Here is a 24,421-nt window from a genome sequence, read left to right on the forward strand (position 1 = left end):
TGTGCAACCTTAACCATGGCTTTCCAGCTGATTTATAGAAGGGACACCAATCCCTTTTCTAAAGCATTCATTCAGTACCCTTTCTACGAAAGCAAACAGATAAAAGCCAAAAAGAAAAACTGAGAAAACAAAGCAACAGTTTGTTTCTATGTAGGTATATTACAGCTCTCATCACACCTTTGATTTCATAGAGAAAGGTTAAAGCTTGATGTAGTAGTGTTTAAGTTTCTAAGAATTTTTTTAAATAGCTTATTTTAAGTTGTATATATAATTGCAGATTCATTACTGATGTTAGGAGAATATTTTACTTTTCTGCTTTACCATAATAGAAAATAGAATACAACATCTGAAAAAGAAAAGAAAATACCCGCATCTTCCTTTAGTAAGTTGCTTGCATGACCATGCAATTCAAAGTCTCCATTTTAGAGGAAGAATGAGATCATGGATCCAATCCTCCATTGGTATAAGAGTCGCTGGCATTACACCAGCAGAGAATTGTGTTGACTGGGTGCGCTTGTGTTATACATGCAGCACTTAAAGGAAGGAAATTCCAAGTGTTAATGCTGCTACATCAATATTAATTCAACCAATTTGTACATTTAATTGTATCCATTAATAACAAACATTACTATACTGTATTACCGTTTATAGTTAACCAGGGAAGTAGACATGCATGCACATGTGCAGTGTGGCTGAGTTAACGCTGTCAGGGCACCTTCAGCTTTGAGCACTACACTTGATCTGTCACCTCAAGTTTGCATTAACTAACAAACTCGCCATGGTCAGTGAAGGTTTAGATTGGAGTATGGGACAGAAATGGCATTAGTGTAGTTCAATGCTACAGTAGTGGGATTGCAAATACTGCAGAGTTGTGCTTATAGTGTTTTGACAGCTCTTTCCATTGGAGTTTTTTAAAAAAAAATGTGTATGGAAACATTCCTATTGGTTAAAGATTTTACGAAATATAAATTGGCGCTGATAATTTTGGTTGACAATGTCACTTTAAAGTAAGGAAGGAAGATACTGCTGTTGGGCTTGCTGAGCTTGGAAGTAGCAGGGTATCCTTAACTGAAGCATCTTTAAAATAAGGGTAAATATGTGTCACTCAAACAACAACTCCACACACCAAAAAACCCCAAGGGCCTGATTCAGATGCCACTGAAGTCAAAGAAAAGACACTGATTCTGAATCTGAATTTACTCAAACTTTTCAAAAGAATTTTCTGGGCTGAGACCAAGTGCAGAAAATTTCAGCCCCCCAAAAATTGAGAGTTACTGGAAAAGGAGATTTGAATGAAAGCTGAAAGCAACCTTTATGCTGGGCAATAGCCTACTCTACTATATGCATTCCTAGAAGAAACCACATAATACATGCTTTACTGAGTAGTATTCAAAGACTGGAACCAATTTTCATATGTGGGTGCCTTAAGAGAATATCAAATCCTGCCTTTAGACACCAACATTTGAACTTATGTACCTACCTGCCCATTTTGTATTACTTAAGTGCTGATTTGAGTGACCATATTTGGACTTTGGTTGTTGTGTTTAAGTACCTTGGTTTGAAAATGTGTCCATCACAGCTTCATGATTCAGAATGTATTGACCTATCAGTAATGACATATTACTATTCCATTTACAATTCTGCATTCCTGTGTCAAAGCAGAGAAAGAAATAGCAGTGATTAAATGGTCATGTTTCTCTTCGCCACCCTTGATGAGATTAAAGGGCAGTAACTTTGGAGTCCAGAAAAGGAAATACTGTTACATCAACTTATAAATCCACCTGTTGAGTTCACTGCCACATGAGGGCATTGGAGACAGATAGCGTGGCTGGATTTTTGAAAGAACTGCATAATTTTATGACCATTGGTTACATCTGAAGCCTTGTGTGCAAGGTAAAGTACAGAGCATCTGCAATTTAAAGATGGCTAATGATAGATTCAGATAGAGTGCATTAAAGTGAACAGGTAGATCTTGGATACTTTATTTATTCAAGTTTGTGCTATACAAATTAAAAGTGCCCATCATAAGCTCTGGGTGACCATGAGAACTCTTAAAATACATCTAAAAAAAAAATGGACCCTAGTAATTACCTGCAGACAGAATTATCCTGGCAGCAGCATAAATATAACAAATATTTAATAAGACCCATTAACAAAATCACCAAGGAGCGCTCCCCCAACCACTCCCCAGCTTCACCCAACTCCCTGTGGGGAAGGGAGAAAAGATGGGCCTTGCAATATTCCCTGGAGGTTACACATTCTATTATGGATCAGAGTGAAGAAAGTTCCAAAGGCCCTCCCAGCAGCCTTATTTATTTTATACCATGGGGAGAGAGGCCGTCTCCTAGATAGGTAATGTCTCAAGTAGTTTTAGAGTTGCATAGATAAAAACCTACAGCTCAGAATCAATCCCTGAACCAATAGGCAGCTAGTGTAGTTCATACAACATATGTTAGGGCAGGGACTCTCTTTTTGTTTGTACAGTGACTGGCACAGTGGGGTCCTGGCCCATGGCTCCCAGGTGGTACTGCAATGCAAATTATTAATAATAATTATTATTATTAATATTTAACAATAGAGAAGAAGTTAATGTGCTTGCAAAGAGAAATCTACTTAGCAAGTGGGCTCCTGAATTTTGCATCAGCTGTAGTTTCCAGGTGGACTTAAACCATAGCTCCATGTAGATCGCAGTAGTCTAATCTTGAGGGACAAAGGATGTAACATGATGTAGTAGTATATAAGTCCACATCCCAGTAATGATTAGTGTAGACCAAAAATTAGGAGATGCTAGGTTGGCTACTATGGACATCTCTGGAAATTTTGAAAAAGGACTCCAGGGAGTCAGTGTCATAACTTTTTGCATAATTACCTTTCAGAGTGATGAATTTTTCCATTCCCCAAATATCCCATCTCTTAAAAAAATGCCAAAGAATCTTTTGCATGGAGTGGGCTTTTCTTCTCCTCTGCAGGTAAATTATTTTAGGGGACTTTTTGCCACATGAAGAGAAATCATCTCAGTGTTTATTAATTCTGCTACCTTCCCACAAAGGCAGGCTGTTGCCAGGGTACCATACGTCCAGAAATTTTGTCCACTTAATTACATCTTGGTGTCACTTACTTATTGCCTTTGGCATGAATCTGCTTCCTGGAGGTCAGAACAGGAGAAAGGGAGTCAGGATACTTGGTATCTATTTCTGACTTTTGGGGGATAGCTACACTTACAAATTGCACTAATTTAATTAAATCAGTTTCTAAATCTATTTAGTTAAATCTGTGCAACCCTGTAAATCGGTTTAAGAATGACTGATATTGAAATTTAATTAATCTCAATGGATATAAGGCAGTCAAACGTCTTTTCTACCCACAAAAGTTAACTAGACCAGTACAACCCCCTAGTGGATTATATCAGTATAAAGGATGTTTATATCAGTATTGCTATTCCCGTAGGGGAAAGGGAATCAGTTATTAAGGTATAAGGCACCTTTATAACTTTCAGTTAAAAAAAAAAAAAGAAAAAAGATCACCCCTCACCACTTCCACTGAAACAGATATACTGGTACAAAAACTGTGTGTAGAACAGGCTGTAAACTCAAGAGAGTTGCACCAATTTCATTAAATCAATTTAGAAATTAATTTAGTTGCATTAGTGCAATTTCAATGTGTAGACTTGGCCTCTGACTGACTCACTGTATGTGACTTTGGGCTAGTCAATTAACCTCTCTGTGTTACTATTTTCTGTATGTAAAATGGGGATAATAAATACCTCACTTTGAAAAGCATCTGAGATCTTCAGATGGAAGGGCCTATATAAGTGTAAAGTACAGTTATTCATATTTTTATTGTTCCAGCAGTAACACACACAAGAAATAAACAAAGCACCAAAAGAACTTTTGGAAATGTTATATTTCAAAACAAGCCAAGTGATGAGGCTTAAGTTATTTTCCTCAAAGCAAGTTACTGACTGTGAAACCAGCTGCTCAATGCATGAGTCAGCAGCACCAGCAGGAGAGTCAAAGCCTGTTAACAGCACCTTTCTTAGTTCCCCTTGTTTAAAATTAAAAAGTAGAAGTCCCTTAGGTACTTGGCAAACAGCACTACTGATGCAGCCGGTGGGGGGGAATATCATTTTGCATGGCACTCACTCTGAAGATGGGAGGGAAGCCATTTTTCATTATCACAGTTACTAATCTCAGCAGGTTTGCCTCATTATCTGAAGAGAATGTCCTAGCTCATTGTTTGAGAGTGGGATCAGATGGGCCAACATGAAAACCAACTGTCTAAAGAGATACCCATGTTGTCATTCCGGAGGGTGGCGATAATCTCATATTCCCCACTGCCACCATCATCAGAGTGTGTCCTCGAGCCTTCTGCTTGTCTCTACCATTTCAATTCTCTCCCTCTGTTAAAAGTGAAAGGAAAAGTTCTTTTTTTTAAGCTGTTTAAAAGTGCAGTTTTACTTTGAATTGTGACTCTGAAAAAATGGCATGGAAGGGCTCCTTGCTTATTATCTCTCAATGATTTCCAAAACAGTTATGTTCAGTTGTTCTGCAAAATTCAACCTGGGCTCTGAAAGTCAAGCCTGGAATAAAGGTCATAAACAAGAATAAAAAAATCTGCAGGCCTAAATTATGCCCTCAATGGCACTTGTGCAAGCCAGTGTGGGTTTGCACAGATGCAGCTGATTGGAATTTAGTAACCAGTTCAGTTGCTGATGCACAGGAGGGAATAGAATCCAGCTGCTTTGTCTTAGATGTATTGGCTTTGAAAGGCTAGCAGGCCTAGCAAGCAGTAAAGCTTTATTTTTTCCATTTAAGTAAATAGATAGGACTTTCAATACTCACACAAAGCAGATCTTCTGAATAAGATTTTATAGCTGCCTTTTCATGAAAGTTCTACTGTTTTAAATTCATCAGTGGCAGAGTGTATATAGAGTTAGAAGTTGCAAATAAATATTTTTAACAAATAGAAATCTATGGTGTAGTCACATCAGGATAAATTTGACCCAGCATATTTAAAATCATCTCTGTGTTTACTTACCCACCAAGACCTGAATTCAGGTTGTTGTGTTTCTCCAACCACAGATGATGCCATCAGTAACACCTAGAATAGTGCAGGTTCTGCAGCTCTTTGATCTCTTTTGAGTGGCAGTTACTATATCTCATCTATATCTCATAGCAAGGGTAACACAGGACTCTGAACTCAAAACTTGCCAGGTTAAAATAAAACAAAAAACAACTTTTCAGTTCCCCTTTAATGCTGCATCATTTTTTTGGCTTTTAGGGAATTTTCCTATTATAGCGCCCTCTATTGGCTGGATTCCAGAAGGCACCTTTGACTGCCGCAGCAAGGACATCTGGGACTGAATTCTTCTCTCACTGAGTTTAATAAATCCAGAGCAATTCCACTGATGTCACACCAGTGTCACTGAGAGCAAATTTAGTCCTGGATCACCTCCCCACAATAGACCAAGATGTCTTCAGGTTTCCACCAAATCCCTGAAGTTTGCATATTGTATGGTGACACTGGTGCAGCTGCAAACACTAGCATGAACTTTCCCAACCATGGATTGACTAACTGTGCTCTCACTGCCCCAGACTTTCAGCAGTTGCTTGCTTGACTTCTCTCCTTAAGAAGAGCTCTTTGTAAGCTCAAAAGCTTGTCTCTCTCACCAACAGAAGTTGGTTCAATAACTCACCCACCTCGTCTCTCTTCTCTCCTTGCATCCTTTTCATGTCCTAAACTCCAGTGTTATGAGTTCACTAGCACGAGAGAGAAACAATTAAAAATGCAAACAGGCAAACTTGCCTCAAGGAATCATACAAATGAGTGAGGAATATAATATTTATAAAAGTAAGCGCAAGCCTGGAATCATTGCTGGGAAATAAGGCATAATGCTGTCCCATGGTGCTGCAGCAAAGTGCCTCTATCATAAAGAATATCTCTGCCTGCCTCTAGTATTTCAGTTAACAGCATGGTTATGTGACAGGTAGTTAGCTTTCATAAACACTTGGTATTTTTATAGTACGGCTTTAAAAGTGCCACAGCCTGAGCACAGGAAAGGGAGTCAGGCCCTCCGAAGTTCTCATTTCAGCTCTGACAATGGGGCATGTCATTTACCTCTCCAGACATGATTGACTTCTATGGGATCAGTCTTGGACCCTCTGACTCATTTTCTGCATTGGTAAAAAGGGAATAAAAAAAATGCCTACTTCATAGGGTTATTGCGCCAACCAGCTAGAGCAACTGGAAGAGAAAAAGTGCTACTATATTATTGTAGGAGATGGAAAAGAAATAAAAGAAAGAAAGAGATACTGTTACTGTTGATCTGTTTTGGAATAAAACCGAATTACATTATGATTTTATCAATATTACACTATGCCTTCAAAGATTTAAAATAAATAACTTTATGACCCCTGGTCCTCTATTGATTTTATAATGATTTCAAATCGAACACATTCAGTTTCCAGTTCAATTTGCTTGCACCCTGTGGAATTCCTATTGGATTCCTATTAGAGACAGGATAAAATAATTCCAAGGAAATCCAAAAAGAGGGTTTTCTGTATGGGCTTTGCTCAGCAAATGGGTATTTAACCTCTGACCAATGACGACAAGTCTCCTTTAGCTCTATTAGACCAACAGCAAGCCACTATAATTAAATAAAAAAACTGTTTAGAGCCCTACTGAAAATGTCCTGGGAATTAAACCATATGGCAGGGGTAGGGAAAAAAGACTTTCCATATGCTAATGATGCTTGATGTCTGAAATAAATTAGATCCATTAGAGTTTATGCTCAATAAAAGAAAGACTTTAAGCACTCCAAAGTTAGTGACTCGAGACCGATTTTGGCTCTGAAATTCAATCTGCCTACTTATTAATTCTTAGTGAGGCTCTGGAGCAGACAGGAGATGCAAAATCATAATTCTGTGCTGAATCAGAATTGTAAAGTACCATGGGTTTCTTTTCCTTCTTTTTTTTTAATTAAACCATTTTTCATGCTTTCCTTTTTTTGCTTCCCCTCATTAATTTGATTTTGTTCCCATTTTTGTTTAATTTCTTTCTTTTTAAGGTTTCATTTATCCTATTTCAACTGAACAGAGAACCCAGAATGAATATGGATTTTCTTGTAAGTTTAATGTTTGATTTTATGTTTCTGATTACTGATGTGATGCTGTTACTTGGTTCAAGATTTACTTTTAGCCCAGCTACATGTGCATCGGGAAAGAGGGGCCTAATGTACAGCGTGACTTGCATCCTGCTTGCTTAATGGGAGGCAAGGAGTGGCAGTGTTACAATTGTCAATAGACTCATGTGAGAGAGATAAAGTGGGTGAGTTCATATCTTTTATTGGACCAACTTCTGTGGGTGGAAGAGACAAGCTTTTCAGCTACACAGAGCTCTTCTTCGGACTTCAAGTCTGTTTAGCTTGAAAGCTTGTCTCTTCCACCAACAGACAATGGTCCAATAGAAGATATTATCTCACCCACCTTGTCTCTCTCATATCCTGAGACTGACACAGCTACAACAACACTGCAGTCAGCTCATGTGGCATGATAACTGTCCTCATTAATAGGTGGATAAAGGAAAGGGGATAAGCTGGTGCTTGAAAGCCAGAAATCAAAGGGAGAAGCCTATTCATATCTGAGGAGGAGTAGGAAACTGTCAAATATGAAATTATTATAAACGTTAAAAAGAGAGAGAGAATATGGAGGAGATATAGCATCTTCAGGCTGGAATTCAGAGTTCTGCTTCCTGAGAACCTGTGTTGATGGACAAAAGTGGGTTGCATTTTGAACAATGGAGATTTTAAGAATACATAATAGCTAAGACCAGATAGAGTTTGATCAGTCCCTTTCAACATCTGCCATATCTCACCTGCAAGGCAGACTGGCTTACACCTTTGGAAAGCAGAGGACAAAAAAATTCTTTCATATGCTCTAAATTAAACCAAAATAGTGCATGAGAAAGATTTGATATGTTTGCAGTTTCTTCGCTCGGTATGCTTCTTCTAATAGTGGAATATTTCGCTACACTCACAACGCATCAATTTTTGATCATGTATTCAGGCCTTTTGGAAACATATCTGGTAGAAAGTGGTGCTAGGTATTACCCTGGGATTAGTGCAGAAGTTATGATACAAACAGGTAGCGAAAATCTCATGGGCAGGCCTTGTTCCCAAAGGAGAGCTACAGTGAACTTGGCTTCCTTTTGTAAATTACGGTATTCCTTGTTGAATTTTGCTTTCAGTAGATGGTGCTTGCTTCAGCATTTGTCCAAACATTTGTCTCATTCCACTAATGAGATCTCAGCATTTGTTTTGCTCTATTTTTGCAGGTTTTTTGTCTCAAATGGGGTGTAGGGGGAGGTAGGACGTGCTCTGGAAAGAAACTAACGACTTGGAATATTACACTTAGAAAAATATTCTAACTCAGTACACACACATTATCAGGACATGCCAGGCGTGTCCACAAAAAGTGGCCTTTTATTTTTAAAGTAAGACGTGAAGAAAAAAACCTTTTTGTTATCCAATGTACCACTAAATTAACATTGAATTTCTCGTCCGGAATTGATATGGTGTTATACCCTGTTTAGCTAAATTTGCTTTATAAGTCTAGTTATAAATGGTTTGTTATGCTGCCTAGTTACTAGATAGATAGATATATAAAGCATGAGAAAATAGCTAAGAAAAATCTAGGATCATTTTTCCTCTGAAAGGGAACAGCCCTGCTTTGGAGATGGATTTTCAGTTAACCTATAAAAAAGATAACAAATGTCAGAAGGAAATGACAGTAATACGGATGTATACTCTTGGAAATTCCTGTGACCAGATACCACTGAACAATGTTTAATTCTTTTGTCCCTCCAGCTGCTCCTGACTCAGATGACGTAGCTCTCTACGTTGGCATTGTGATAGCTGTAATCGTGTGCCTAGCTATTTCAGTGATTGTGGCACTGTTCGTGTATCGGAAGAACCACCGTGACTTTGAGTCAGATATTATAGACTCCTCGGCACTGAATGGCGGATTCCAACCCGTTAACATCAAGGCTGCAAGACAAGGTTAGTTGTCATTTCATTTCATGTAGATCAATTCAGGCAGATGCTGTAAGGAAATGGTCTTCAGGGTTGTATGAATTATATTCACTGGATGCTAGTTGCCCCTTCATAGAAAAAAAGAAAGGTTATGCTCATTTGTTTCTTATAGTCAAGTGCTAAAGCCTTATGCTGGGATTTTTCAGATCTACTCTAGAGCATGAAACAGAGTAGTATAAACTTCAGGAGAAAAGGAGTGAGCGGGACACACAGAGACATGTAGAAATAAGGGTTTGTATATAAGTCAGTGGCAAATACACCATTGGCGACAACAGAAACAGGACTCATTCTACCATGTCTTAGAATAATACTCTAATAAAGTAATTCCATCACATTATATTTCTCATTTTACTGTCTGATAATCATATTTACTGTGACCTCTCTGTCTGCATGGAGAGATGTGTGGGAGGTATTTACTACTGAGAGATGAGACATTGCTCTGGCGCAAGATTCAGTGGGTAGAAAACATAATAAATTTCTGTCACCAGTTAATAATAGCATAATTATTTGCAGACATCATCAGACAGAAAATGAACACACAAAGCCAAGACTGGCTCTTGGAAGCTATACATTTGGGCTGAACCTTCTGGCTTTTGATGTCATTCTTTGAGTATTAAAGTTATATCAAGAAAAAAGTAAAACTGGCTAGAGAGTTGTAAAAATGGAACATTAGCAGGAGCAGCACTTTCTTTGCCAAGGATTTGTTTAAAGCTAAGCTGCAGAAGGCACTGTACAACATACCGTTGGTGACAATCCTGCGCTGGCTGTGGGTGATGAGGAAGATGACCCCATAGGTCTTTTCTATCTCTTCTTTCTATCATTCTGTCTTTGGACTGGTTGAATAAATAGGCTAATGATTCTCATACTTAGCATTTATGGGAGGAAAATTAATTAATAAAACTGGTTTTGTCATAGAGAGTCTCTTGTACTGAGGCCTGGCATGTCATATTTGAAGTCAGAGTGCAGACTGGAAAAGAATACAGGTTAAAAATCCTTGGAGTAGGGTTGCACTTCAGTTTTGTGCAGCAATTAGATTCCATAGCGATAGGGCCTATGTAAACCCCTGGAGATGTGTGGATGGATACAAAAGGAGAAGAATATCAGTCCATTAGGGCTTTGCTCATCATTCCCTTCAATATGAAGACACAAATAGAATGGCACCACTAAATCTTCACCCAGAAGGAAGTCTTCAGCGAAGGGGATACAGCCGTGGGTAATACTTTGTTGTTTTTTTTCATTTCCAACACAGATCTCCTGGCAGTGCCACCAGACCTCACATCTGCTGCAGCCATGTACAGAGGTCCTGTCTACGCCTTGCATGATGTCTCTGATAAAATCCCAATGACCAACTCTCCAATCCTTGATCCACTGCCCAACCTGAAGATCAAGGTCTATAGTACCTCGGGTGCAGTCACCCCACAGGACGACCTGTCCGACTTCTCATCCAAGTTATCCCCACAGATAACTCAGTCTCTGCTGGAAAACGAGACCCTGAACATGAAAAACCAGAGTCTTGCTCGACAAACAGACCCATCATGCACTGCTTTTGGCACCTTCAACTCCCTTGGAGGTCACCTGATCATTCCCAATTCAGGTAAGTATTGCACTTATCAGCTTCAGAGGTACCTAATGAGATTTCAAAAGTGGTGGTGGTTTGGTGGTTTTAAGCAATGCCATCTATCTGTTCTTTTAGGCAGAAAAAACAAGGTCACTCCTTGGAATCTGCCTTTTCTGTTTAGCCCAAACAGCATTTTTTTTCCATTCAGGTTTACTCAGCTATTTCACATATCCTTTCCCAAAAGTCCTGGCCTTCTTTAACAACAAATCAGAAGACTGTGACCACTTCCTTCAGAAATATTAGACCTCAGAACTTCCCTGTGTGAAGTGGGATTCAGCATCCTTGACCTTTTCCTTTCATACAGATCCCCAAAATAAACCAAACAACCCAACTTCAAGCCAGAAAGCCTCACTTTTGTTATCATGCATAAAAAGGACAAATTAATTAGAAAACAAATCAGTTGTTCCAGTTCCAGTTTGCTGCAGACTGTGCAGTGCTGAAGCAAGACAGCAGAATACTAATTTTCTGCAGGTGATTGAATAGTTTGCCTAACAGAGATTACATAGCAAAGGAAACCAGGACATTATGTTTGTCTTTTTCATATTTCTTTATTAGAAGCTTTTCAGGAACAGCACAAGTTAGTAAAGAAAAAAAAAACTAAGTTCTGTTTACAGCTTGGAAAATGGCTACGCTGTTATTTAGCTGGATAGTAGGACCCCAGTTAACCAAAATTTTCAGTTAATCCAACTTCAGTGTGATGGCCTATTAAGAGAAGTGGCCTGGGGTGGATATTCAAATCTGCTAGAATACCAAATCTTCACCACATTCAGGGCCAGCTTCTTAAGTGCTCAACACCAGCAACCAGGGCCAGATTTAAAAAAAAAAAAAAAAAAAAGAAACGCAACTCTGTTCCTATTTAGACACCAAATGAAATGGTTAGATTTTCAAAACCCCTTAGCCTCTGGTGATCCCTATTCTTCTTACTGGATGCTGAATGCTTTTGAAAATTTAATCTGTTTAATTTATGGGCCTAAATGGGTGCTGAGCTGCTCTGAAGAAAAAAAAATCTGGCCTGATTGTGGTTTGCTGAGTTCTGTTCAAAATCTAGTCTATCGTGCTGTAGACCTGAAATTCAGGCTCTTCTTGTTAGAGGTCCAGTTTGTTCTCAGGTTACTTTCCACTATGCTTTCCACATGTAGTGCAAAGTCTGTTAGACATACATAATTTAATTCACATATTAACTTCAGTTTGTAGGTGAAAAAGTACATATCTATTGCTAGGAGCACTTTAAAAATAATTAAAACAAACAGAAACAAATCTATCCATCAGCTATAACCAATACAGTGGGCTGTCTATACAGCTTCCAGTAATATGTACCCACCAATTAACAGTCCAAAGTCCCTATAATCCCTCCCTGTACATCTGAGGAAATACATGGGTGAGGCAGCATGCCCAGAAGCTTAATGTATCTGGGCTGTGACAAACCCACAGGGAAACAAGTTCCAAAGTCAAAAGGCATTCATGAAAAACAGCCTGCCAGCTGTACCCTCCCTTTTAAAACAGGGGGAGGGACTCCAGCTCAAACACATCTACTGGTCACAAGAGTGGATGTATTGTATATAGAGAGAGGTGGTCTCATGTAACCAGACCCCAAACTATTCATATATCAATGAGGACTGTCCAGTGCATCATTTTGTAAGGCCAGTTCTTCTTCTTCTTCTTCTCTCTCTCTCATACACACACACACACATATATCCTTGTGAATATTCTGTTCATAGGTTTGCTTCAGCTGTCTAGTTATAATTTTATGCAGGAGAAACTGAAATCCCTACCATAGATTTCTGATCGCTCCAGTTCAGCAATGGCAGCTGGTCCAGAATTGCCCGGCTGCGTGGACTACTGAGTACTTGTGCCTCATGGCACATCACTAATTGCCACTAACTTGTGTTCAGTGCAGGGCAGACTTGACTGGGTATTGGAATTCTGGACCACTCTTTATGAATGGACATATAAGGGATGTCAAGTATCCCCATTTTGTCCTAATTATTGTGTAATTAGAAGTTAAGTACATCTAAACACGGATGCTGACCACATAACCAGCTCCTCCCAAAAAGAAATGGTTCTTATTGTTTCCTGGGCCAGTATTCTGCTGTTTTGGGATTTTGTTGTTGTTTTTTATTAAAAAAGAAATGCCTGGGGAGAGATGTTCCATTACAGCTGTTTGAAATTTTAGACAGAGTTGTTGGTTTTCCCCACATTTTACAAGGTAAGCAACAGAGTAAACATCTGTTTGTTCCTTAAATAAAACAAAAGGGGAAGGAAAATATCCAGTTCTCCACTCCAGTAATTCAAAACAGACAATGGGAGGCACCAGGGAGACCAGCATGTAGGGCTTCGTCTTCAAAATCTCCTGTCATTCTTCGTCAGAGACCTGGTTGCCTTTCTTTCTCCGTTTCCTTTTATTTGTGTCTCTTCTGTTTTGCAGGCGTAAGTTTGCTGATCCCTGCAGGGGCTGTTCCCCAGGGAAGAGTATATGAAATGTATTTGACAGTTCACAGGAAGGAGAACATGAGGTAAAAGACTCTACTTGGAGTGCATTTGCTTGAGCACTAATTATGGAGAACGGGATGGGAGAAAATGTACTAACTAAAATCTCTGATCAGCAGATATTTATGCAAAGCCAATTGTATTGAGGCTGCTTATTGGTTTTAAAGCAGACACAGGTGAGAGCTGAGGATAACCTGGCCACAGAGCGAGCTCTGATATTTGCTTTTTATAGGTTCTGCAAAAAGCTTTCATGCTTGGGGGAAGCTGAATCCAAGTTAGAAGTGAGAATAATGCAGTAGCAAGAATTAAGTGCAGCAGGAAGTGTGTCTGGTAACCTGTTGCAAAGGGCCTTCACTCAGTTGAATAGAGGAGGGGAAAGGGCTGCATGCTCCATGCTACCCTGGGGAACACAAATCCCTGTGGAGGAAGAAGTGGTTGGGAAAGGATAAGAGGGTACACTGGGCTGTCCATAGGGATGCTGTAGCCTGTGCATTGCCTCCTGTGCTCACCAGAGAGCACAAGGAGGGACTGAAGCACAGTTTTGAGGCATGGCTGCTTCCCTTGGGTCACTGCAGCTCCATGCTACCCCCTATTCAGAGCCGAGGCTACATGTCGCAATGTGGCACGCCTGTGGCATGTCACAGGCGTGCCAACCGTGTGTGCCTGTGCTACTCTCCAGGTTCAAGCTACTTTGTCAGCATATCACCTCTCTAGAATTCCCTGCCACTTTCCCAGCCAAATGGGAGGCACTTTCCAGCTGAGCCTCATACACCCCTCACCAGGCCCATCCCATGCCTTCCTCTTCAGAAGACCTACTCTAAAAAGGGCCATCACTGGAAGAAATTCCTTCCCTCCATGGCTCCCAGCTTGTTTGCAGTCTTGACACAAGCCTCTGAAAAGCAGATGTGAAGCTGAGAAAGACATGCTAAGTGTTAAGCCAGGATTATGACGCAGCCCTCTGATGGCCTGTTCAAATGATTAATTATTATCATCACCATCAAATTTCTAGCAAGCTGTTATTTTATGAAAGTACTTGCTAGTTAACTCACTAAAATATGATTCAGAATGTGGACAGAGTCTGAGGTAAGGTAAAATTTTCAGAAGCACCTTAGTGATTAAAGGAGACTAAGCCCCATTTTCAAAAGGGACTTAAGCACTTTGGAACCTAAGGGAGAGACTTTCAAAGGCCCAAATGATATTTAGGCACATATACCTAAGTGTCGTTTGTGACTTTGAAGATCTCCCCTTAAGTCTCGGTGAAAGACAATGAGACTTAGGTTTACAAGTGCCCAAGTCACGTAGGGATAGATTTACAAAAGTGTTTAGGTGTCAAAAGATGCATGTAGATGCCTAGTGGGATTTTCAAAAGCACCTAAGCAAGTGCAGTGTACCTTCATAGTCATTTTTTTCAATCCAACTGGGCTCCTCTCTGCATCTTTTACAAACAGCTTTGTAAATGAGGCTCCTAGGCATTTTTGAAAGTTTTACCCATAATACCTAGTGGTTCTAACAGAGGGCTGAGAGTGAGAGCTTCCAGTCTGATATTCTCCTCTCTTTGTGTAACCTTCTCTGTGACCCTAGGACAAGTTACTTAGGGCTAGATTATTACCTGTGGCACAACTTCAGAGCCTGGGGTGAGACATAGGCTACACCACCCCAGGAAGAGTGATTCAACACCGTCATTCTGAGACACACTGCTGAATCACAATACCTTACCTCTTCCCTTCTTGCTCCCATGGAATAGCAATTTTCAGCTGCCCTATACCATTAGCAAAATATTATCTAACCCTGCGCTGGCTCAGCTACTCCAGCCAATGAGTAGGGAATGGAGCCAAGGCTCTACCTGTTCCCCACGCCTCTCTGCCCACCTGCTCAAGGGAGGAAATGTAGTCCTGCTTACTCCTATACACCCAGACACAGGGGCTAGGTAACTGGCATCCTGATATACAAAAATGCTTCTTACTCCTTACTTCCCTGCATGGGCATGTGGTCCATGTCACAGTCTGGCCCTTAATGTTGGCAGAAAGGAGGCCTACAAGGGCAAGGTATTACTAGCAGCAATTTGAGCAAAGCCGCTGAAGAGAAAGGAGAAATCCTATTCTTTAGGTGTGGAATAACGTGCACAAAGACTAAATGACAAATGTAAAACTAAATAATCATTACACGGTGTTATGCCTCTTTCTTCTCCTTATAGCTAAATCCATTTTTTGGCTCAGCCCTTTGATAGCATTTGTTATGCCCTTAGCCACAGCTGTTTATACACCGTACAATAGTGAGCCCTGTTCTCTGGCTTGGTAGTCTTTTGAACCCGCTAAACATAATCTGTTTAAAGAAAAATTAAATAAAAAAGACCTTCGTGCTTACATTATTCATGCCCTCTGTTTTGAAAATGGCTAATTACAAAAATGGCCTTATCTATATTCACAGCCCATATTGATTTTTTTCATGTTACTTTGGGCTATATTTTTTAAAAGACTAGCAACCTGTACTGAAAAAGTGTCCATCTCTTGCAGAGGGAAACTATAGCTAACCCAAGGAGACTTTCCTGTGCCTTTATTTGAATGGTGTGGCTGAGATAGTGTCCTACATTAAATTTCTCTGCCCTTCTCCACTCTGTTTTACTTCCTTCTGGAAGGCGGGGGTGTGCGCAAATGAGTCACCCAGAAATTACTCCTACTAGTTCTTCTTCAGATATGGAAAGAATCAATGCCTCTTCTCCCATTCAGTGATGGGCACCCAACGTGGCAGGCCAATCCTTGTTTTTACTTCCCTTTAAGGGCCATCAAATCCACTCTACATGGTTCATGATAGCAGTTGCACTACAGGTGGTACTGTGCATAAAACCAGCATGGAGCGGGCATGTTTAAAGTAGTGCTACCTGAGAAGAAGAATGAATGTGGGTGTGGGTGTATGAAGGCATGAATGGAAGGAGGAGGTCTTGCAGTTGCAGGAAAGATTTTGTGAGAGAGGAGAACACTGAGCTCAAACATGCCATGGAGGAAGCAGAGCACATCATACATATATGGAGGTGCCAGTTGACTCTAGGGGGACTTGCCATAGGCTCATTTCACTGGGTGATCAGATATGGTAAAGAGTATGCAGAGCATAATGAGATTGTTCAATCCCAGTCCGCTACTACATTACTTTCTCCAGAGGGGAAGATGGCCAGCCAGCCACTCGCAGCCTCTTCCCAGATTCATGTACTGCAGAAAAGCCTGCTGAGTCCCAATACGTCACATCAGGCTGGTGCTAACTGAGATTCCTAATAAGGGGACCGCTAAGTGATAGTGGATAATTCAGATATATATTTGACTTCGATTTTTTCCAGCACCTCTTTAAAACTCCAGGCTCTCCACACTTTCTAAAATCAACAGTGCGTACAATATTTAACATGAGCTACTTAGGCCTAGATTTGTAAAGGTATGTATGCACTCGGTGTTGAAACACCTAATTGATTTAGGAGCTTAAATCTCATTTCAAAAGGGATTTAGGCACGCAGAAGCCAAAATCCTATTGACAGATGATAAGATTTAAACTCTTAAGTACCTAAATCACTTTTGAAAATGAGATTTAGACCCCTAAATCAGTTAGGCCTTGCAATGCTGAACACAGCAATCCCTAAATACTTTTAAAAATCTGGGCCTTATTGCATTATCTGTAACCATTCCTAGAGCACTTAGAACAGCCCCAGACCCCGTCAATGACTTCCCCAGACTCCTCATATTATATTACATATTAAGAACATAAGAACGGCCGTACCGGGTCAGACCAAAGGTCCATCTAGACCAGTATCCTGTCTACTGACAGTGGCCAATGCCAGGTGCACCAGAGGGAGCGGATCTAACAGGCAATGATCAAGTGATCTCTCTCCTGCCATCCATCTCCATCCTCTGACAAACAGAGGCTAGGGACACCATTCCTTACCCATCCTGGCTAATAGCCATTAATGGACTTAACCACCATGAATTTATCCAGTTCTCTTTTAAACGCTGTTATAGTCCTAGCCTTCACAACCTCCTCAGGTAAGGAGTTCCACAAGTTGACTGTGTGCTGCGTGAAGAAGAACTTCCTTGTATTTGTTTTAAACCTGCGGCCTATTAATTTCATTTGGTGACCCCTAGTTCTTGTATTATGGGAATAAGTAAATAACTTTTCCTTATCCACTTTCTCCACATCACTCATGATTTTATATACCTCTATCATATCCCCCCTTAGTCTCCTCTTTTCCAAGCTGAAGACTCCTAGCCTCTTTAATGGGACCCGTTCCAAACCCCTAATCATTTTAGTTGCCCTTTTCTGAACCTTTTCTAGTGCCAGTATATCTTTTTTGAGATGAGGAGACCACATCTGTACGCAGTATTTGAGATGTGGGCGTACCATCGATTTATATAAGGGCAATAATATATTCTCATATATATAACACCATAGTCACCCAGGATCCAACCCATCAACCTGTCCCCTCCTCAAACACCCAGGAACAGCAAGGTGGTGAATTTAATGAGCAGCACATGGATGCAGCAAGTTAGCTTGCATTGCTAAAGAAACCCAGAAGAGAATAATACATAAAGGACTAGCTTCAGACATTCACTTTTTAAGGAGAAGTTTGTGGCCTTGGGTTTGGTAAATAAACCCTTGGAAATCCTGAGGAGTTTAACTTTGTGTGTACCCTGCATAGATATTTTCAGCAAACAGATCAAAATAACTTATGGGAAATGTATTGTTCCTAAACTGAAAAATCCTTTAGAGCATTTCCAGCTGATGACATTTGAAAGTCCAAATATGAAACTATAATATGGGATTTATAATGGAAACTTTGAGCCAAAACCTGCTCTCAGATATATGAGTGTAACTGGGAACAGAATTTGGTCCTCTTAGACTTACTCTAAGTAACATAGCTAGAGCAGCACAGAGTTTCAGCTTCCTATATTACATGCTTGGGGATATATCTGCAGCCCCCTGAGATTTAGTTCACACTTGTTTCAGAAAAATATGAAGCAATTCTAATAGCTCGAGCTAAATCAGGAAGTCTGTTATTCCTCAAAGTCCTGCTAATCCCATCGCTCTCTTTCCTCCCATGCTTTTCTGAACTCTTCCCCTCTAGATCTATTTTGCAGGAGCCCTCTAGAAACTAGAATTTGACAGAGTTCCCTCCACAACCTAATAACGCTGTTCTTTCCGTTGACTGAAAGGACTGGGTGTCAGAGCACTGTGAGGCTTTTCTTTCATTTCCTCCCCATTAAAGTGTGTGAGAGCAGGAAGAGCTCTGTGAAAACTTTACCTTTCCTGCAGTGAAGTGCGGCTTTAATGGTTCATAATAATTGCTGGTGCTCCTTCAAGGCAGTCACAGGGTAGTTGTTTTCTGTAAATGTGTTAGGGTGGGGACAGGCAAGAGTGGTTTTCTCTATTTACAGCTTTCTAGCCGGATGTTTTTCTATTACTCTGCAGTACGCTTATATGCTTTACTCCTATTGCTTTGAGCAGGGTGGGATCCCATTGGGCAATAGGAGAGCTGAGTGAAGCTTTCGTGTTGACCTTAAACCCAATTGAACTAAGCCAGAGTTGAATGTTCACTATGTTTGTGAACTGGCTGTGGTGGGGAGGAGGATGTTTGCATAGTGGGGAAATGCGCAGCAAAGTCCACAGGAATGTTCTCCAAACAGGCTTCCCCCTCCTGGCCAACAGCCACCTTCTCCCATTTCATCAGACTCTCTACACACCATTGCTGTCTTCAGGAGTGTGCTCAGTGTCCTCTTTCCTTCTTTGCTGCCTCCTGGGGCTAGAGGGCCTCCTCCCTTGGCCTATGAAAGTGCCACATCTACATCCCTACCTTCAGAGGAATCTCAACCAATGTCCTTCCTATCTAATGTGTCTCTTTTGTTGGGGAGGGTCAGGAAATATCCTAATTGAATTCCATGGAGCAGCAAGACAGGGAAACGCTCTTGTACTGTACTGGCTGTGCACTAAGAGGCAGGAGTTTGTAGTTTCTCCTAGCAAGGTTGCCAGTCAACTCACAGGTCTTACCTAGCAATCATGTGCTAAAAGAAGAAGATCAATTGCCTGAGAGTTCTAGGGAATCCATGCGAGTTCCATTGCTATTGCCCTGGGGCTTACAGGGAGCTATCTGCTCTGGCAGCTTAGTGCAATGTTGCTGGAGTGAGAAGTGGAGGGTTTTCCTATTCTGTTCTCCTGAGTATGGGAAGGAATGATTCTGTCTGGCCCCACCACCTGAGGACCCTTCGGATGAAATGCAGTGACAGTGCCATGATGGAACATGGGGAACACTACTCCACGTGAACGTTTCCAGAAGGGTTCGCTGGGCTTGGGAGGCAGGAGGAGGAGGAAGAAGAAACAATCTTGTTCCTCCCTCCTCTTGGAGGCAAAAGTAGCTAAGGAGTTTCTTGGATATGTGTGTTTTATAGCCTGGAAAGTTGGGGGGGGATGTTCCTTTGTGGGGAGAGCTGGCACTAGGCATAAGCAGGCTAAGCAATTGCTTAGGGCTCCGAGCAGCTCAAGGGGCCCCCCATTCACTTTTTTAGTATGTGTTGGAGGGGGGGAAATATTCCTGATTGGGGCCCCCAATAGGTTAGCATTGGGGTTGTTTGTCAAACTCAAACTTTCAAACAAACCTTAAGGGTTTGGTTCACCGCTAATCCATCATGCACCAAACTGCAGGCTTCTGTTGAGCATATTATTGCATAATTAGCCATTAAGGGGGCTTTATGTCTTCTTCTGAAACATCTGGAACCAGTCATTGCTAGAAACAGGCTTTTGTTCTTGATGGACCATTGGTTTGATCGTGTATGGCAGTTCATGTGTTCTTATGTGAACCAAACCCTGTAGGATTTGCACAGCTTTAGGAAGAATTTTATTAAACATGGCACAGTGAAGGCTATCAGGATTTTGTTCCTGCACCAGGCACTCTAGTTTAATATGTACAGCAGGAGACACTGCAGAGATGCAAATGAGGCTGCATTTCACAATACCAGGGAAAGTGCCCTGTGCTCTTCAGCACAGCTGCACGAAAGTCCCAATTTTGCTTTCTGGGTACAGAATAATAACAGATATTTATACAGCACCTTTCATTCCAAAGCACGTCATAGCTGTGTACAATCAGCACCAATAAAATGCAGCTACTGCAGCTGTTGGGGAGAGGAAGTACTGGCCATTGGCTCTGCAAGGAAGACCCATATGAAAAGTACCACTGGAAATCTAACAACCATAAAAGGCAGACAGGACCTGAATTCTGAAGGTCACACCCAAAAGACCCACTTAAACTGAAAATTGTGTGGATTTAAATTTATCTACCTCAGAAGAACAAAGAGGGGCTGCATTAGCTCTGCCAGGATTTGAACCCATGACTCTGGATAGTAGAGGTATTTCAAACCTGGTGTTGAGACAATTAAGCCATCCTCCAGAAACCCATAATAGTGGAATTACTGATTAATTTGCTCCAAGGTGTAAGTTTGCCATTTTCACCAGTAAACTCTTACTTGAGTGGCCAAAAAAAAAAAAAAACCTGCTAAAACCCTCTGCCCCATTCCCCCCATCCCATTCTCCCCAACTATCCTAGACAAAATTAATCTCCTAGACTCAGCAGCTTGCCCATTTATTTCAATGAAAAATTCAAAACAAAAACCAAAATGTTCCAACAGCCATCATAGGGGAGAGAAACTTAATTTCTTCTTTCCTCCATAGATAGAACCAGGCAGAAGAACCCTGGGATCAATCCAGGACACTAGGTTTTAACTTGAAAGAGAGAGAGACAGCAAAAACATGGACCAGCAGTAAAGAGAAAATAAAATGTCCCTCTCCCCAAACTTTCCATTAATCTGACTAGAAGGGTGACCATCTGTTGCTATGAGTTATTTATTCCTCTCTCCCCACTCCGTCCTCTGCTTCCTATTTTGTTGTGGGGTTTTTTGAGAACAGCTATGATTGCCGGTAAAATCCACCATTAAGCACTGCTGAGAGTAATGCGTGCCTGTTGAAAAGGGGAGATTTTTCTACGAGTGCTCCCATCTGCAGCCTGAATGGAGACAACAATGGCCAGAAGGTCGTAACTACCTTAATGGAGGTGATATGGTTTATTACAGTGGGACCTACTTGAATGAATAACTCCATTAAAGGCATAACGCTGGTTGTGAAAAGTCTGTATATTGTGAATAAATGGGGAATTTTAATAGCAGATTGTTCTTAACTAGCAAATGTAGGAGGGAAAAGTGCCTGGAAATGTTTTAAGAGCTTTCAGTTGTTGTATATTTTTCACTAGCTGTAGTAAACAATGAGCTGAATTCTGCTCTCATTTATGCCAATGTAAACCAGGAGTGGCTCCTCTGACTTCAGTGGAATTACTTCAGATTTACACTGGTGTAGCTAAGGCCCCAGTCCTGCCAAGCACATAAACCGATGACTAACGCCATTGATTTCAGTAGGACTGCTCTCATGCTTAATGTTCAACATATGCTTATGGGCTTTGTTGAATCAAGGCCTGCAAGAAAGATCTGACCCCATTATTTGTAAAGATGTTGGTAGGTTTTCTCCCTTCAAGAAAATGATTCCCCTTTCCTCCATCAAACCTAAATCCAGCACTTGAAAGGGGTCTTCTGTGACCCATAGTTGCTTCAGAGGAAAAATGAATAATCCCTATAATGGACAATTACAGAATAACCTGCCCATAGGGAAATTTTTTTTCCTAATCCCCATCAATTAGTGGTGGAAACAGGAGGGTTTATATTCCTATTATTTTTATCCTATCTAATGCAACTGTGTCTATTCTCATTAACCATATTAATGTCTATTCCTTTGTTTGGATGGAATTTAGAGACAATTAGAAATTAGAGATGAACAAAATCTGTTGGGCCATTTTCATCCACCCCGTGGCAATTGCAGGATATTTTCTCTATGTTGTGTACTCCATTGGGTTGTCCAGACTAATTTTAAATGACTCATTTTTCAAAGTTTCAGCTAGTTGGTTTGGGAAACTCTTGTACAGTCCAGTAGATTTCAGTGTCTCCTTTATGCAGTCTCACTAGATGCTGTGTAGAGAAGGGATTATCACTTCCTTGAACTTGTTACATGCCTCTTCCTATGTAGCCCAAAATCATATTTGCTTTTTTTTTGCCACCTTATTACACTGCAAGCTGACATCTAGTTTGATGCATGCTATCACCCTACATCTTCTTCACTTTTACTGCTTTCCTTGCTGTGACATAACTGTGTTTTGGATTGTTCCCCCGAACTATTAGTTTGCATTTTTCTAGAATTAATAGTTTTTGTATCCTGCCTGTATTTTTAACCTCTCTAAGTCCCTTTGCATTATTTCCTTGTTTTCAGTGGTGCTCACAACTGCTCACAACAATTATTATTATTATTATCTGCAAATTTAATGAATGTGCTATTATTTATACCTTCTTCTAAATCATGAGTAAAAATGTTGGGTGAAATCCTTACCTCACTGAAGTCAGTGGGGGTTTTGTCATTGATGTCAATGGGAACAGGATTTCTCTCGTTAAATGACACTGATGTGTATTGTACTCCAATAGACAGCTTCCCTACACCTCCTTACGGTGCTGTTTTCAAAGGCTTAAAGTGGGTTAGGTCATCTGTAGTCACAAAATTAGCTCAAACATTAGGAAACACTGAGTTGGGTCAGTTTCGAGCAAATGGTGGATGATGTGGCAGGGGCAGGAGTCAGGGCCTGCAGCATAGCCAGTCTCCAGGCAACCTAATGAGTACTGATGGCCTGTAGTAGGCTGCCAGATTGGCTGCCCCACCTGATTGGTAGGAAGAGTGAGCAGACCAGTTCTGAAGCCCAGCAGCAGTGCGGTGGCTGCTCAAAGCATTTGCCCATGGCTGCAATAGCTCCTGTCCTGCTTGGCCATAGCCTTGCCTGACTCTGGTAACCCAATCCTGACCCTCAGCTCTGATTCCTGACTTCAGCTCTGGCATCTGGCCTCTGACCCTGCCTGGGCTCTGATTCCTGACTAATGACTCCTGCTCTAACCACTGGACATGACCGCCCACATCCTAGGCACTGACCGGTAGAGTATGAGTGTGCATTTGACTGACAAATAGAGAATGTAGCATCAATTGTCCCCACAGCTGTATGTTTTCTATTCTTTTCTGGACATGAGGCGATTCATGATGGTGCCATGTTGTATATGCCCAGGAGAAGGGCACTAGCACTGAGAAAATCTTTTGTGTACACTTAAAATTGGAGATAAATCTCATAGGTTTGGTTTTGTCTTCTGGTTTTTCAGTTGCTATTTACCACTTGGAGAACACCATGTCAGACCCTGCTGTCTCATCATTATCAGGTCATTACCAGCTTGCATCTATGCAGGCTGATGCAGATAGCCTGACCTCCATGACTGGCATATTAGTCCATTTGACCTTTCCTCTTTAATGTTACATTACATCTGCTTCTCATCCCACTCAGAGATTATTTAGCCATTCTGGGCCAGGTTCCCCAAGACATTGCATCTTGTGTAATCATTTATTCCAGTGAAAAGTGTCTGTAAAATGGTTCTCTTAGGACCCGATAGTATTTTATGCTTAATTTGCACTAGGTTTGCGCAAGCGTAAATAGCTGCATATGTTGCAAAGCAGACCAGAATCAGGCCCTCTCTCTGTCTGAGCCCTAACATTTGTTATATTGTAATGAAAATCTGTCATTGGCCAATGACTGACTTAATACTTCTTTGAGATCACTTTAAGTGCTATCATTACTTTTTTATTATTATTATTCAATACAACAGTGCTTACATCCAAGCAAAACGATTAACTATTCAGGCAAAAAAATTTAAGATACTGTAGAAGAAGCTTTACTAAAGGCAAGATACATTATACCTACTGCATTAATTTTGTCCACTAATTTTATAGTTCAATCCAAAAATCTATCACGTTTGTGACGTGACTTGTTCTTTATAAGTCAGTGCTTTTCCCCCTGTCCTCATGGTTCAGCTGTCCTTAAGAGGGAGTTAAGTTAACCAGATGTTTAAGTCTGTGGGTTTGCCACAGCTGTGAATGTCAATACAAAAACTGTGATTTTAAAGATTTTCTAATAACAAGTCATGGTGTCATAACTATAAAGGGAAGGGTAACAGCTCTCTGTGTACAGAGACTCCAAATCCTTTTACCTGGAAAGGGTTAAGAAGCTCGGGTAACCTGGCTGACACCTGACCCAAGGACCAATAAGGAGACAAGATACTTTCAAATCTTGGGGGGGG

General features: G+C 40.8%; 1 protein-coding gene across 2 annotated transcripts in view; it reads left to right on the plus strand.

Moving 5' to 3' along the window:
• Positions 1-24,421, plus strand: part of UNC5C (unc-5 netrin receptor C) — a 350,903-nt gene that overhangs the window by 293,409 nt on the left and 33,073 nt on the right. For both annotated transcript variants that reach the window (XM_024197612.3, XM_024197613.3), the window contains 4 exons: positions 7,067-7,123; positions 8,864-9,055; positions 10,338-10,682; positions 13,132-13,219. In XM_024197612.3, the coding sequence (XP_024053380.2) occupies positions 7,067-7,123; positions 8,864-9,055; positions 10,338-10,682; positions 13,132-13,219 (682 nt within the window). The remainder of the gene's footprint in view (positions 1-7,066; positions 7,124-8,863; positions 9,056-10,337; positions 10,683-13,131; positions 13,220-24,421) is intronic.

Source organism: Terrapene carolina, unplaced genomic scaffold (genome assembly GCF_002925995.2).
Source record: "Terrapene carolina triunguis isolate 2854851 unplaced genomic scaffold, T_m_triunguis-2.0 Scaffold789, whole genome shotgun sequence".
NCBI classification, from domain to species: Eukaryota; Metazoa; Chordata; order Testudines; family Emydidae; genus Terrapene; species Terrapene triunguis.